Here is a 16,407-nt window from a genome sequence, read left to right on the forward strand (position 1 = left end):
GCTTCTCATGGACTCATGGAAATTTAAATTAAAAAATCTATGTTATGCCAAAAATTGATAGATAATGGTTTGTATGAATTATAATATAATGAATTTTGAAAAAAAATGGTTTTATTTAAATTTTGATCATTTTTATTCTTCTTTATGTCAACTTGTGCCTTATTCCGTTTATTTCCACAAGTTCAACTGGCTCTCGTTTGAACAAATATTGATTTCTTTTGAAGGTCTTGCTACTTTGATGTTATAGAAAAGACTTTGCGAGTTTTCGATATTGGTCAACAATTGTTGTCTTTTTTGTTGTCTTTCCGAATAAACCTTTTATTAAGAAGTTCACATCAATGTTCACGTTTTGTAAACGTAAACATTTAGAACCCTATTAGTTAATGGTTTATGGGTTTATTGGAATCGAATCAAGGATGTGTTTTTGTAAAATGTTTGTAAATTTTTCAGTTCTGCTAGTTTTTGTTGTTATTTCGTGGTCCTATGACTCAGTCACACTAATGATGGTTTCATTGACTTTTCGAAAAATTATATACGTTTTTCGTCAGTTTTCCATTGGTTAAAAGTCAATGTTTATCATGAATTATAAGTTTTTTGGTTTAAGCAAATTCAAAGGTTTTGAACGTTTCCCACTGTTTTTTTTTGTTTTTTAAAGGAAAAGGTAATTTGTTAAGTCTACATTTTAATTTTTCCTGTAGTGTCATTAATGGCAATTGTCGTCCGCCTTCTGATGTGCCCTTTTTCAATTCACTTAGTTGTTAGAATTTGTAAAGTTTTCTTTCTCATAAACCAATTTTTTAAAACTGTTTTTAAAGTCAAGAACAGGGATGAGGGGTGCCAAATTGAAAACCCCATTTAGCGGTGCTTTTGTGAGTTAGAAAGCTGCTAGAAGAATTTATCTGTTTGTCGTTTCTATCAACAGAATATGATCATATTCTATTGATCGAGGGTAATTTTTGGAACTAATAGTACTAAATAGTAATATCAGTAGCAAAGTTCCATCAAAATTTTGCCTAATCTTGCCTTAAAGAATTCCGTAATCAGTGGGGTTCGCCAGACATCATTATGAAAACATAGAAACATTATATACGCCCTTTTTGGCCGTTTGGCTAATTTATTAATGGAATTCGTCAAAATAGATGTAATCTAGTTTGATAGTTGACCTGTTTTCTAGTCCCAATGATTTGGGAATTCAATGACAAATGTACAAATGACTTTAGATCAAAAGTTCATTAAGTATCTATCTGTATTCTAATTCTACTGCTTGCTGTACTCGATTTTGTGAGCTAATAATGGAAATAACTGGTTTCCGATGCAGCCCAGTTATTGGTAGAAGTCAGAATCTTGACTTCTCTTCAGTTGGGTTTGACTTCTCTGACAGTTTTGGGATCGGAAATGATGTTTTATTCAAATTTTGTTCTAAAGCTATATATTGAAGTACTACCATTTGCTGGTTCCAAGTTATTATTTCCTCAATTTAAAGTTTTCCGAACAGGTTTTCCGAACAAATTATGAAAATTACGTAAGAGCTAAAATTTCCAAAGCAGGTCACAGAAAGGCCAACAGTTATTTGATTTACACTTTGGAGTTTAATCGCAATTTTTTAATCGCTCCATTGATTTCAAATTGGAGTGAATATTTGACTTAGTAGCGTACAATTTTCAGTTTAATTAGGTCGCGTATTGAGCGTGCATGAGTTTATCGGAGAAATAAAGTAAAGCAATAATTAAGTTTAACTGAGGTCAGTTTGGTTTAAAGTTTTAAATTTAAACTAAAAACATCCGATCACACCTTAGTCTGCTTTTCAAACACTTTGTCATTGAAGAATTATGATAGCTTCTGTTTGTTCAAAACATTTTGAAAACATTTCAAACTTTGATTAAAAAATAAAACGCGATAATGATTGCTTTACTTTAACCACCCAATGTGTTCAAGTTATGCAAATTATTGAGCCCGAAAATATCGAATGCTCGGGTTCAAGCGACAATTACTCCTTTACTGTATCGTTAGCCAGTGGATGTGTTGGAATGATAGCAGTGTTCGCCAGTTGTGCTGTTTTACACGTTATCACAAGAGAGAAAGAAGACATTCGGCACGACATGGCTGTCAAAATGGCAATCTGTCAGTGTCTCTTAGATATATTCTCAGGTTTTTCTTTGGGTAAGTAACCATACTTATCTATTATGCCAAATAACTATAAATTTGGAACGATTGCGGGTCATATGAAGGAGCCCCAATGTGACCTTTTGTTCTTATAAGGGGAAATTCGACGTAACCCAGCCACTCTTAAAATTGCTGTACCGTATTTTTACTACCCTAGGTCAGTCCAATAGTTGCTTTACGGCACAGCGATTTTTTGCCGTCATAATCTCATCTATTAGAAATTTTCTTACAATGCTACAACAGCTGTTTAGAATAAAAGACATTAGTGAAACGATAAATCTCACTGACAAATCAATTCAATTTTTTTCTCAAAATAGGAAAAATTTTTCGGTTACCGTCAAAAATTCAGCTTCCGTTAAGCTATGTTCATCGGCCTATGTTTATGCTCCATGTTTATGAGAAACAAAAAAATGCCGATAATCCTAATTGATCACTTTTTTTGGTAAGTATAGGTTATGTGACTGTGGAGAACCACATAGTGGTCCGACATGTTGAGCCATGATATCATAGAGACCTGACCTTTGTACGCATTTTGCGAGTTTTAAAATGCCAAAAATAAGTGATACGTCAGCTTCTGGCTATGCATGTAGGAGCTTCTGGCATTTCCAGGCTTTGTATTTCAAAACCTGCAAACGCTTGCTCTAAATTCATTAAAACCATGATCTTTTCAAAGCGTTGTAGACCTTCATACTCAATCAATTGGTTAAAAGTTTACGTGTTTCGGAAAAAATGAAAACTTTTTCTTCGATCACTTAGGTTTGCCAGTGAGTTTTTCAAACGTGAGATCAATTATCAATCGTCTATGTAAAGTAAACTCAGATAATACTAAAGGATATTGCTGTATAGGTTACGTGACTCTGATGAAGTCAGAAGTTTGTCCGGAACCGAGCACTTGCTATTGAGAACTTGCTTGAAACACTCATACGCAAGTTTTAAAATACAAGATTTTGGTAGCACCGGACTCTGAAGTGCCAGATTTTCCTGCATACATTGCCGTAATTTAAAATTTGCGTTATTTGGCTTTCAATCTAGGTTAAGTAACTCTGCAAATTAATTTTCAGAAAATGTGGCTTCTAAGCAAATCAAATATAGGATCAAAACTTCAGTCCGATTTTTTAAGTGGAGTTGACAGCATGAAGTGGCTTTGCGAGATTTAAAATCTGGCATCGCAAAGTCCTGGCATCTTCAAAGTGCTTCAAGTATAAGTTATGGGACTCTGATGAAGTCACAGAGAAAATCGGACGGTAGCTGAGAACCTTGTAGTGGTTTGAGATACCCGCTAGATTGATTTCCGACGTGACTGCAGCAGAATCAAGTAAAGTCGCTTGAAACGAAAACTTCAAGTAAAAATCTGGCAATGTGTAGATGAAGAGCTCTTTTGTAGACTCTTATTAAAGATACACGTGGGTGTTTCAAGCTTTGATTGCGTACTCAAGTCATCATTTTCGATTTGATCTACGATTGTGATAAATGATTGCTCTCAAACAAAGTTTGTAGCAATTAATTCAGTCCTTCTTTTCTTTTTCATGCGATTTTTTGCAGTACCTATCACTTTTCGTTTGATATTTTTCGTGACAGAATTTAACTTTTCGTCCTCAAAAACGGGATAAACAAGTTATGCTAGGAGGGTGTTATGTGGATCATAAGTTCTCTTGGAGCCATACGAATTACTAGCCTCTAAGTATGAGATTTAAAAAAACTGTTAAGGAGATATATATTGATGGCGTGGACCGAGGCTCTTGGAAACTGATCCCGACTTTACCCCCCACACCACTTCAACCTCTCTCATTCCCCGGGTCGCCACTTCTTAGTAGTCTTACAAGGATATGATGTCATACAAATCATAACGTATTTCCTAGTACGATCCTTGTATGACTACTAAGAAATCATACATGATCCTTGCATGATTACCAGGAAATCATATTTGATCCTAGTATGATTACCAAGAACCATACATCTTTTTTTCATAAATCATTTTCCATATCCCTGTATCACTTTGATCCGCCGAAAAACCCCAACCTACAATATCTTTCGCAAAGTTGGCCACCAAATAAAAGAATAAGTCCAAATACATAACTAAAGATCTGATACTCTCGGAAGCAAGTAAATTCCTATAAATGCTCAATTATAAGAAACGTAGAAAAAAATTTCACGATGTAACCTCAAAATCGTTTTCTGAATATGTCCAAATTGCAAAGTTATTCTTTTATTGCACATAAAGTATCAAATGTGGATTGCAAATGCAATATATTCGTTTGACATGTCCTCTGACTACATTATACGAGAATTTGTGGCACCAGTCAACGTTTTATGTGTCATATATGACCTTGTATGATTTCCAAGACATTTTTCCAACCTCGATAGAAAATGAAACTTAAACAGTTTTTAGGCTTTAAAATTTTCTGTATGATCCCTGAATGATTACTAGGAAATCATTCATGATCCTTGTATGACTATCAAGATTTCATACAAATCATACATGACCTAGTATGATTACTAAGAATCATATATGACTTAGTATGACTACTACGAAATTTGTATGAGCAACGCGGGTCCCAACCGAACTCCACGCCCACTCCTCTAAACCCAAACAGCTTCACCCACTTCACCGCCCATGCATTTCCGCCCCCTAAAACTCCTGCCTGCACCTGATTCCAGCTACATGCACTCAGTTCGCCCAACGTTAGTCGGTGGTTCTTCAATTTTTTGTTGAAGGTCAAAATATTAATTTTGTAATTTGACTATAGGTCCTATTTTTCGGAATATCGAATTGATTAGAAAAAACTTCAACTGGTCTCAACAACTTTTACTCAACTTTTGATATTCTGTTGATTTGATTTTATATTTTTTATATTTGTTACTGTTTTCCTTTTTTTGTTCATTTCTTTATTTATTTTTTTTCTTTTGTTAAATATCAAATTCAAATCGCGTATCTGCCAACTGCTCTCGCACAACTTGAATGTAATGCCGTCAAAAATCTCTCGGCTTCCTGTTCTGTTCGTTAACAAAAAAATCTGGCAAAACATGAGGAAAATGAACAATCGATTGATACAAAATTTTGGATCTGAAATATCTAAGAATATATTTTCATGGTGCTAGTTAACTTGGTGCAATTTATCCCAATATTTTTTTATTCTTCGGTCTTGTTTTTTACAAACAAACTAAATGATGAAGAAATAAAGGTAAAACAAAATGGTAAATTAGTTTAAAGATGACAACTAAATTTATTAATCTTGTATGGAAGATTTGTGACAAGAATAACTACTTCTTTTTTCTTCTTTTGAACCTTAAACCCTAATTTTTTGCGTTGCGGGCAACTTCACGTTGATTCCAGAAATCATATATTTAATATTCAATTAATTGTATTTTGACCTCATTTTGTCTACCAGCAAATCTATGGTTCATTGGTTTATTGTTTTTGGTTGAAAGCTTTTTCTAATTCATATAATTTAAAATCAGACTATCAACACTCAGCAAAAGTCAATTTTGTTTTTGGTGATTTTCAACAGTTTTTTTTTAAAAAAACTGTTGAAAGGGTAATTAGTGCAGAGATCCTGTCAGGCATAATTTTTCTCTACAAACCAGTTTCTCAACAAAATCTGGTTGCGCTAGCAAAACGCTTTGCACAGCGCTATCAAATCTTTAAAAAAATGCATCCTGCTCAAATTTTTCCGTCTTTTTTTTTAAAAATAGATGGTTCTCATCATTCAGAGATTCAATGAATGCTTGTTTTGAAAACATTGTCACACCTGTCACTTTCAAATGGTTGGCAAAATTTCAGTTGAATGCAACTATATTTAAGAATTCTCAGAAGGATAACATCATCTTCATATTGTTATTGATTGCTCAGTGGGCACATTGCATTGATTGTTTACGAGAACTCAAGTTCGTAAGGTAATTGGGCGTGCATTAGGTTTTGTAAAATACATTTAAGAAAGTGGCTAATCACACAGGTAGATAGCTTCTCGCGTTGGGTTCAAATTGGTCTTCGTCTGTTAGTCAAAATTAGAAATGAAAACAGAAATCGGAGATGAAAATCTCATTAAAGTATCATATTAATTTTTTCTATAAAGCTTTTATGACTGTTGTAAATTCGTTGAGCACAGCGTGAATAAACGATGGGTTTGTATGAATATCCCCGACGGGACACTAACCCCGAACATATCGTCATCAGAAGAAAACAGTTCATGAAACATTCAATGCAAAATCGAGCACATTTTATAGGGCCCGAAAACTTAAAAAATGAACCCAGTATGAAAGGTACCCAGTATTGTGAAAAAATAAAATTACATCAATCCCAAGCGTATTAATGCGTCTGCGCAGTTTAGTTTTCCTATTTTATGCAAAACATAGATTTGTACTGATAGCCTCTGATAGCCAAAAACTAAAATTAAAGACAAATTTTCTTACTTTATATTAGAACACAATAGTTTTTGTTAACTCTGTGCTGCGGAAGATTGCTTCCTGGGGGCGCTTCTTAGCGTTTCGTTGGTGATGCACACGCAGGACCAATTAATGGTAATTATTTTAAATAGAAGCACGTTTGGATTTATGAATCATTGCAACAATAGAAAGATCATATATGGTTTCTAATAAGCATACAACGATCATATATTGGTTCTTACTAGTCGTAAAAAGATGACATAACTGATTTCTACTGATCAGTGGAAGATCACACTAACTTTGAAAGGTTCTGAATCAACTCGCGCAACAAATACCTCACGTGGACTAACGCCTAATTTATAATTTTGACGTTTGGAGTTCAACAAGACAAATCTTCAGTTTGTGAACCCCCCCCCCCCCCCGAATAGTGGGTGCATACTAATTGCACCTGCATACAAACGTGCTATGTTTTTACATAATGATATACTATGTTATGGAACGTGCTATTACTGGGGGTTGTATAACGTACTGGGGGTACAAACGGAAAAGGTCCGACAAGTAAATGAGGTCGTAGCTTTTCCGTAACGGCAAAAACGGGGATCGGTGAGACGAGCCAACAAAACGATTTTTGATAACGAACTAAAATGCAAACGCAAGGTTGATTTCGAAATTCTCGGAGGGCTCTCAATTGTTTTGGAAAACTTTATTGATAAAAACCTGAAAAGTCATGTGGTGCAGCCAATTAAATGTAATGAATGCAAATTCATCTATGTTGGCAGACGCATCTTGCGTCACAAGAATAACTCATTCATGTTACAGTCAGGGTCAATTAATGGCGATTGATGTAATTTAGATCAGCAGATTGTTTCAGCAATTGTTTATTTAACCAACATCGTAATTTGCGCTGCCTGTCAGCTCTGCTATCCCAATATTTTGTAATACAAAAAGCGGATCTTTTCCGTTTGTGCTCCCCAGTACGTTATGCGCCCCCCAATTTCAGAGCACGTGTCATTACATAGTAAATCATTATGTAAGATGTATGGCAGTGCGTCTGGGGGTGCAAATAATATGCGCCCACTAAGCTGAGGGGGCACAAACGGAAAAGATCTCAAAAAGCTTTAAACTGCCCACCTTGTTTTAGCGGTTCCAAATCCGTCCCGAAAATATGCTTTTGCTCTCTGCTTTTGATACCGCATGTCCGCTATGTCTTGACCTTTGCATAACAGTATTATTGTATAGCCGAATTGGTCGACTCCAACTTTTTCAAAAAGCTGTTTCAACAACAGTTCTTTCTTTGGGTAGCTCGGCTATCACCGGTTCCATTGTCCGCGCTCTACTTTTTTTTGAAAATGATATATTAGTCTTTTATTAAACATAACTCCTTCCATCAATAATCAAGAAATTTAGACCAGCAATATATCTCACATTCTCCGCAGGCGAACAAATTCTCACATTCTCGTGAGAACTGTTTTACGGACTCAAAATGCAAGATTGATTCAAAAAACGTAAATATTTCTTTTCAAAAATACCGGGTGCGTTGCATTGAAGTCCATTTGGCTTTTAGACTAATGTGACTTCGGCATCAAAAAACTACCTCATGTCATTGAACTTCAGCATTGAAAATTTTGGCGCTTTATGGAATTTGCTTTTGAGATTTGAGAGTTTTCAACTCTTCGGCAAAAAGCTCTTGTCGCACTAAATTTCAAATTCTTACCCTTGCATTCTCTCTTTTTGCACTAAGAATTTTTTATTTTTGCCAGTATTGTTTTATTCAACACCCGCTACACAAACAACATTGTATTCTTTGGACGACCGAGTATGCTAAATCAGTCCTGCTGAATAATCATTTTAATTTCTTCATCCTGAGTTTTGGCGACTGATGCGGTTCTATTTTGTTATTCATAGCCAAAGCATGAGTGGCCTTGCTTAGGGCATCTACACGATGACTGCGTCAACCAGGTTGATTCAGTAAACCAACTGATTCCCATGAGTTCCTCAACATTGACTGCTTCTGTACCAATGTCAGAGGGATTTTGAAAACTGCACACAAACTTTGGAGACGTCGGCTCAACGTCAACTTTTTTGATTAGGCAGATTGGTTTTAAGTCTTCCTGTATGGCTGCGCTTGCTACATCATTGTTGCTCATCAGTTTCCATAGCTCAAATTAATGATTTTGGAGAAGTTGAGCTGATTGAAGAAATCAATTGCATCTTCCTTTGTTTCTTCCCAAATGATTAAATGATCCATATAGAAGTTGATTAAAATTACTTTTGCTGCAATAGAAAATTCATCTTCAGTGCCGATTTGTCTGAGCGCGTCCTTTGTTGGTGAACTTTTCGCAAAAACTAAATCGTATTTTTCCACCAGTTCGAAAAGTTTCGGTCTACATCAAATTCTCAAGCAGATTTTTTCGAGTTCAGCAAACTGCACTTGCAGAAAATTGATTCGATATGGACAACCAGGGCTATTGAAATTAAACGAAACCTAAACAACGTTCCAATAAATCTATGCAATTAATCAGGTCCAGCTAGTGGTGGTTGATGCAGGCATGGTTTCTTTTTCCTGATACAGCGTTGCAAATACAGCGGACTTCGCCGCTCCTTATAATTTTAGCACTGAATGGAGTGGTAAGCACCATATTCTCAAAAACAATCTTGAAATGCGTTTCGTTAAATATCTCCGCGAACTATTTCTCATCGTTTGTATCTATTGTCTGTTGATAAAGTTTTCTAGGTTGGGGCTCCTTTGCAATTGTCGCTCCAAGAATAATGCTGACCCAAAACCGAGCTGTCTTTGTTTTTATGTTATGCTATGGTTCAAGCTAGAGCATTCTCACCTTATACCACTCGCCTGTAAACTTTTTCATATTAACAATCAGGTTTTGTGCTTGCAACTCCTTCTTTGATTGACTAACGACGTTGATTGAGGAGACGTAGTTTTCTATGTCTCACCATGATTTGATCTTCTCCGCGATTTTCGCTTCTTGAAAAAAAAACAAAATGACAAACACTTTCTTTTCTTTTGACCGTCATGTGTCCACTGACAACCTATCCTAACTTCTATCCCGAATAAATCATGAACAATATCGCTAACTTGGTTGAAAACATCAATTTCAAAACGTGTTCACTTGGCTCATTTTCTCTGAATCAGGAATATTACCTCGATGCACGGTAATAACAAACAAAATGACCGCCTGGCTGCTCCAGTGCTATCACCAAAAGAGCTAAATTTTAAATTGGCGAGTTGGTTGCTACTTTTGGGTTGTTCTGCATAATTGTTTTTTGAGATTGGTTAAAATTGTAATGTTGCCAACTGTATTATTGTGGCTTGGACATCTCATGCTTAAATCTTACCCGTTGGTGCTCTCTGTTTAATCTTGAGAACAATCGCAGTTGTGGTTGTATGTTTTATTGTCTTTGTCTGATCGGTCAAGCGAAGAAGATACATCTCTGCTTCTCGTCTTGTTGCACTTTTCAATCGAGCTCCTTTCCTTTCATTTCGGAGTGTCTTATCTTCAAGTGAAGTTTAGGCAAAAATGCAACGAGTTTCTCAGCTTCTTCGTCTTCTTGATTGAGGTGTTTAACCGGTTAAACTCGTTTTCATTACAATTCCCTACTGACTGTTAGAAAATTTTGTTCTCTGGGCTGTGAAACATTGCATGTGATTCTTCTTCATTGATCTGAAGAAACGATTGACCTTTCGATTTTTTCTATCAATGGATGTTTTGTAACAAGACTTCATTTAATTCGTTGAAGACTCTTTTCCTTGCAATATCTCTTTTTGCACTAACAATTTTTTGTTGACAGTATTGTTTTATTCAGCAACCGCTACAGGTATAGCATTGTATTCATGGGACGATTGAGTATGCTAAATAAATACCGCTGAAGAATCAATTTTATTTCATCTTGAGTTTTGTTGACTGATGCGGTTCTATTTTGTTATTCATACCCCAAAGCCTGAGTGGCCTTGCTTAGGGCATCTACACGATGACTGCGTCAACCAGGCTGGTTCAGTAAACCAATTGATTCCCATGAGTTCCTCAACATTGACTGCTTCGGTACCAAAGTCTGAGGGATTGTGAATACTGCACACAAAATTCCACGGTGAAGCATCATTTTTCCAGTACCTCATCCATATCATTGGCCAAAACCTTTTGTTGTTGGCGGTGAGAGCATGCGCCCATTTCAATACTGTATTGCAATACTACCAGAAGTTGTCAGTGTTTTTTTCTTCTCGTGTTGTTTGACAACATGTTCCTTCAATCTCACTGCCATGAGTGCTGCTCGCAAATACAAGTGAGGTCTCACCGATGCAACTCTGCTTCTTACAATAACAAATACAAAACCGGAGGAGAGTTTCCTGTTTGATAACGTAGTTATGCCACTGCGAACGTCGTGTTTCGAAATTGTCAGCGAATAAATGAAGCTCAACTTTGTCTTTTATGTTTTTGAGGTTTTTTCTATCGACGCGCGTTTCACCTACAAGAATTTTTTTTCCTTCGACTTTGTTATTTCTGCCACTTTATCGGTTTCCACTTAGTTTTCCTAATGTCGTCCAAGTATTCTACAAAAATCGTATCATGTGAATACTGAATGGAGCAAATAGTCCAATTGTTTTTGAGATACAAAAAATACCCTAGACAAGATCTTCCTTCCTGTTACGGGGGCCTTAATTCTTCTGCTTGTCAATCTGAGGTCTCGAAAACTATCGTAATCAAGATTCCATCTCAATGAAAACCCTGTGAAGTCGGCTCAACATCAACTTTTTTGATGAGCCAGATTGGTTTTAAGTCTTCCTGTATGGCTAGGCTCACTACATCATTGTTGCCAATCCGTTTCCATAGCTCAATTTAATGATTTTGGAGAAGAAGCTGAGCTGATTGAAGAATTCGATTGCATCTTCTTTTGTTTCCAACAAATTGATTAAATTATCCATATAGAAGTTGATTAGAATTAGCACTGAATGGAGTGGTAAGTACCATATTCTCAAAAACAATCTTGAAATGCGTTTCATTAAATATCTCCGCGAACTATTTCTCATCGTTTGTATCTATTGTCTGTTGATAAAGTTTTCTAGGTTGGGGCTCCTTTGCAATTGTCGCTCCTAAGAATAATGCTGACCCAAAACCCAGCAGTCGTTGTTTTGTAGGTTGTGCTATGGTTAAAGCTAGAGCATTCTCACTTTTTACCACCCGCCTGTAAACTTTTTCATATTAACTATCAGGTTTTGTGCCTGCAACTCCTTCTTTGATTGACTAACGACGTTGATTGTGGAGACGTAGTTTTCTATGTCTCACCATGATGGGATCTTCTCCGCCATTTTTGCGTCTTCTTAAAAACCAAAATGACAAACACTTTCTTTTTTTGACCGTCATGTGTCCACTGACAACCTATCCTAACTCCTACCCAGAATAATTCAGGGCCAATATCGCTAACTTGGTTTAAAACATCAATTTCAAAACGTTTTCACTAGGCTAATTTTCTCTGAATCAGGAATATTACAACGATGCACGGCAGTAACAAACAAATTGACCTCCTGGCTGCTCCAGGGGTATCATAAAAAGAGCTAAATTTTAAATTGACGAGTTGGTTGCTACTATTGGTTTGTTCTGCAAAATTTTTCTGAATTTGGTTAAATTTGTAATGTTGCCAACTGTATTATTGTGGCTTGGACATTTCATGGTTAAATCTTACCCGTTGGTAGGTGCTCTCTGTTTAATCTTGAGAACGATCGCAGTTTTGGTTGTATGTTTTATTGGGTTGGTCTGATCGGTCAAGCAAAGAAGATACATCTCTGTTTCTGGTCTTGTTGCACTTTTCAATCGAGCTCCTTTCCTTTTATTTCGGAGTGTCTTATCTTCAAGTAAAGTTTAGACAAAAATGCAACAAATTTCTCAGCTTCTTTGTCTTCTTGATTGAGGTGTTTGATCCGTTGTACTTGTTTTCATTACAATAACCCACTGACTGGCAGAAAATTTTGTTCCCATGGCTTTGAAATATTGCTTGTGGTTCTTCTTCATTGATCTGAAGAAACGATTGACCTTTCGCATTTTTCTATCAGTGGATATTTTGTAAATAGACGGCGTTTATTTCGTTGAAGACTCTTGGTAGTTCCGTTCTATGATTTTAAAACTAGTTCCAATCACTTCCTCCATCAATCTCCTTTATCTGTTGCCAATATCTTGTATCTGGTGATAGACTGCTTTGAGTTAGCTGGATCGATCTTTGCTCTTTATAAAATTGCTCTTTGCTACTTATAATTGGGTTTTCCAGGTTGCTGGAAGTCGGTGTTTGAGTAACTTTGTAATTTAGACAGCAGCTTAAATATTCAATGACAGTCATATGTACGAAAGAAGTTTTCTTTGTGGATTCTTTCCTCGATATTATGTTTCCAGCGTGATTTTGGTTCCTTTCTTGTTGCTTTGTGCAATTTTAAACGCTTATAGAAATTGTTCTAAATGAATAAAATACGTTCTAGTATACACAGAAATTCCGAAAAAGTTCATTTATCCTAATTTTAAGTAAAAAATAATCACGATATGTATCGATTAAGCTGGTTTTCGGCTGAGTAATTTTAGATTTTCTAGACAATTGTTGAATGAATACGAACTGATTTGAAGTCAATGACATCAGACGAATTAACCTGTTAAATGAGCATAAAAAAATCTTGCCGTCTAAGTTTCACTTGTTGTCTTGATCTTCTTAATGCTAATACGTTGCTTTATATATGCTAATAACACGTTGCTATATGTCGATAAACATTATTTCTGAATTGAACCTCTCCGAACTACCGTTACACCAGAGTTACTATTGGTGTCCCGAAACAACGGGCCACACATGAAAAACATTTACATATTTGTTGTGAGAAAACAAATTAGTTAACCAGGTTCAGTTTTAAATATCGTCAGTTATTATTTGCAAACTGTTGCTCAAACTCAAACAGTTAGTTGGACGATTACAATTTGTATTGTTTAATCAGAAACGTCGAGCAATAAAGCCAATGAAAAACGAGAGTGCAACACATCTAAGCTGGTCGAAGGATACATGCGTCGTGACGTCTCAAGTGAAACTAAGAGTTTTGTGACAAGTTCTGCTGGACAAGTTTCTATTGATAACAACAAAAATAATCGATCCGGGTAATGCGAGGGCACCAGATGCAGTTGCATATGTATCAAGCAGACCACCGAGCAAACGACTGTTGCTACAGTGGTGCGTTGACTGGTGTTGCTAACTGTGTCGTCAATTTTATCTGGTGATAGACTGCTTTGAGTTAGCTGGATCCATCTTTGTTCTTTATAATATTGCTGTTTGCTACTTATAATTGGGTTTTCCAGGTTGCTGGAAGTCCGTGGTTGAGTAACTTTGTAATTTAGACAGCAGCTTAAATATTCAATGACAGTCTTATGTACGAAAGAAGTTTTCTTTGTTGATTCTTTCCTCGATATTATGTTTCTAGCGTGATTTTGGTTCCTTTCTTGTTGCTTTGTGCAATTTTATCTAGAAATGGACAGGAATTTGTATTCTTCTGTCGGCCTCAGTGCGCAAAATGCAACTGCAGCTCTCCCTATTTTTGGTAACGAGGACCGATTTCGAACCTCTAAAATATTTGTTTGGTGATAAGTTATCTTCGCCCCAGAAAGTTCCCAGAGCCGCCGTCTCACTGACGTTGCAGCAAGACTTCAAAACGCACGCTAAAATACAGGATGCTATATTGACCAATTGAAAAATGTTGATTCTTGTGAGCGCAAATAATTTGAAGCAATTTTTGATCTTTCTTTTTACTGGTGAGTATTTGAGCAAACAATTGAATTTGCATATTTAAGACATTAGTTCGTCAAAAAACTATTTTATAAAAAATACAAGTAATAAATTGTTTTTTTTTGCAATTGTTAGAATTTGTAGGATTGATGTGCAAAAACAATGTGTATATTTTTCGTTTTCCTCCCGAAGATAAAATTGATATCTTTGTCTTGGCGCTTAATAAAAAATTCGTTGAACAGTTGTCGCAGATCATTCTAAGCAGTGTTACGAAGTAAATAAGTAAGCGAGATAATTTTAACCAATCAGATTCGAGTATTTTAAACGCTTATAGAAATTGTTCTAAATGAATAAATTACGTTCTAATATACACAGAAAGTTCAGAAAAAATTCATTTATTTTAATTTTAAGTAAAAATAATCACTATATGTATCGATTAAGCTGGTTTTCGGCTGAAAAATTTTAGGTTTTCTAGACAATTGTTGAATGAATACGAACTGATTTGAAGTCAATGACATCAGACGAAAAAACCTGTTAAATGAGCATCAAAAAATCTTGCCGTCTAAGTTTCACTTGTTGTCTTGATCTTAATGCTAATACGTTGCTTTATATATGCTAATAACACGTTGCTATATGTCGATTAACATTATTTCTGAATTGAACCTTTCCGAACTACCGTTACATCAGAGTTACTATTGGTGCCCCGAAACAACGGGCCACACATGAAAAACATTTACATATTTGTTGTGAGGAAACAAATTAATTAACCAGGTTCAGTTTAAATATCGTCAGTTATTATTAGCAAACTGTTGCTGAAATTCAAACAGTTAGTGGGATGATTACAATTTGTATTGGTTAATCAGAAACGTCGAGCAATAAAGCCAATGAAAAACGGGAGTGCGACACATCTAAGCTAGTCGAGGGATACATGCGTCTTGACGTCTCAAGGGACACTACGAGTTTTGTGACAAGTTCTGCTGGAAAAATATCTATTGATAACAACATAAATAATCGATCCGGGTAATGCGAGGGCACCAGATGCAGTTGCATATGTATCAAGCAGACCAGCGAGCAAACTGGACTGTTGCTACAGTGGTGCGTTGACTGGTGTTGCTAACTGTGTCGTCAACTGTCAGGAATTTAGGCACTGAATAAAAAAACTGTAAGACAGAAACTCTAAATTCTTTATATATCCTAATTCCATTTATCTTTATTTAAATTTAGACGGCAATAAACCAACCCTTGAATTATTTTCTGGATCTCGCATGGGGTAATAAAATTTAACTGTTTGTAGAAAATATTGGTAGGGTCCCCCACACAAACCAAATTTGAGACGAAAAAACATCAATTTTGAAACTTTTTGGTAGATTTACCAAAAATTCGAAAAAATTGATAGAGTCGGTTCGTATATCAAAAATAACTTCTGATATAGAGAAAGTTGATAGAATATTATGCTAAATTGTTCGATTTTGAAAATTTTCGGTCAATTTTGATGCAATTCAAAAAAATAGAATAACAATATCGAATAATGAAAAACCGTACTTTCGCGCATAAAACCGTTTAGTTTACTGGATAGTTTACTGGATTGCCGTTCCGTATAAAAGAATTTGCGAACAAAATTGACCAAAAATAGAGAAAAAAATTAAACAAAACATGAAAATTTTGACAAATTTGACAAACAAAATCATTTTCTCAACAAAAAGGATCGTAAATTGAGTGAAACTCAATAAACACAAAAAGTTGTGAACCTTTTCACAACCTCCGGCCTACAGAAAAAATTATTGAAATCCTCTAATTTTTTTCGTCGCTGGGTTTTGTGCCGTTTCTTCCGCGTCCTTCTTTTCGTTCATTAACTTTTCAATTCTCCCGTGTTCCGTTTTTTTTTTTCAAGAACGTCGCTCCCCCAAATTTTTGCTTTTCGTTTTTATCCGCTACGCTTCCGGATTTCGATGTAGTATGTCATATGTGATGAAGTATGTTGTTGTTTTTGCTGTAGTATGGTGAGTATGCTAGTATGCTGGTTTGTTGTTTAGGTCTGCCTTCTAGGGTGTGACCTAAGTTTATTCTCGAGTTACGGCTGGATTGTTCTTTGACTTTTCAACT

At 35.7% G+C, this 16,407-nt stretch overlaps 1 protein-coding gene across 2 annotated transcripts in view; it reads left to right on the forward strand.

Annotated features, from left to right (window-relative positions):
- The first annotated feature begins 1,347 nt into the window (after positions 1-1,347).
- Positions 1,348-16,407, forward strand: part of LOC142341008 (uncharacterized) — a 46,960-nt gene continuing 31,900 nt past the window's right edge. For both annotated transcript variants that reach the window (XM_075391821.1, XM_075391823.1), the window contains exons 1-2: positions 1,348-1,714; positions 1,936-2,160. In XM_075391821.1, coding sequence (XP_075247936.1) covers positions 1,938-2,160 — 223 coding nt within the window. In that variant the 5' untranslated portion in view covers positions 1,348-1,714; positions 1,936-1,937. The remainder of the gene's footprint in view (positions 1,715-1,935; positions 2,161-16,407) is intronic.

Source organism: Convolutriloba macropyga, chromosome 6, assembly GCF_964194025.1.
Source record: "Convolutriloba macropyga chromosome 6, txConMacr16.3, whole genome shotgun sequence".
NCBI lineage: Eukaryota > Metazoa > Xenacoelomorpha > Acoela > Convolutidae > Convolutriloba > Convolutriloba macropyga.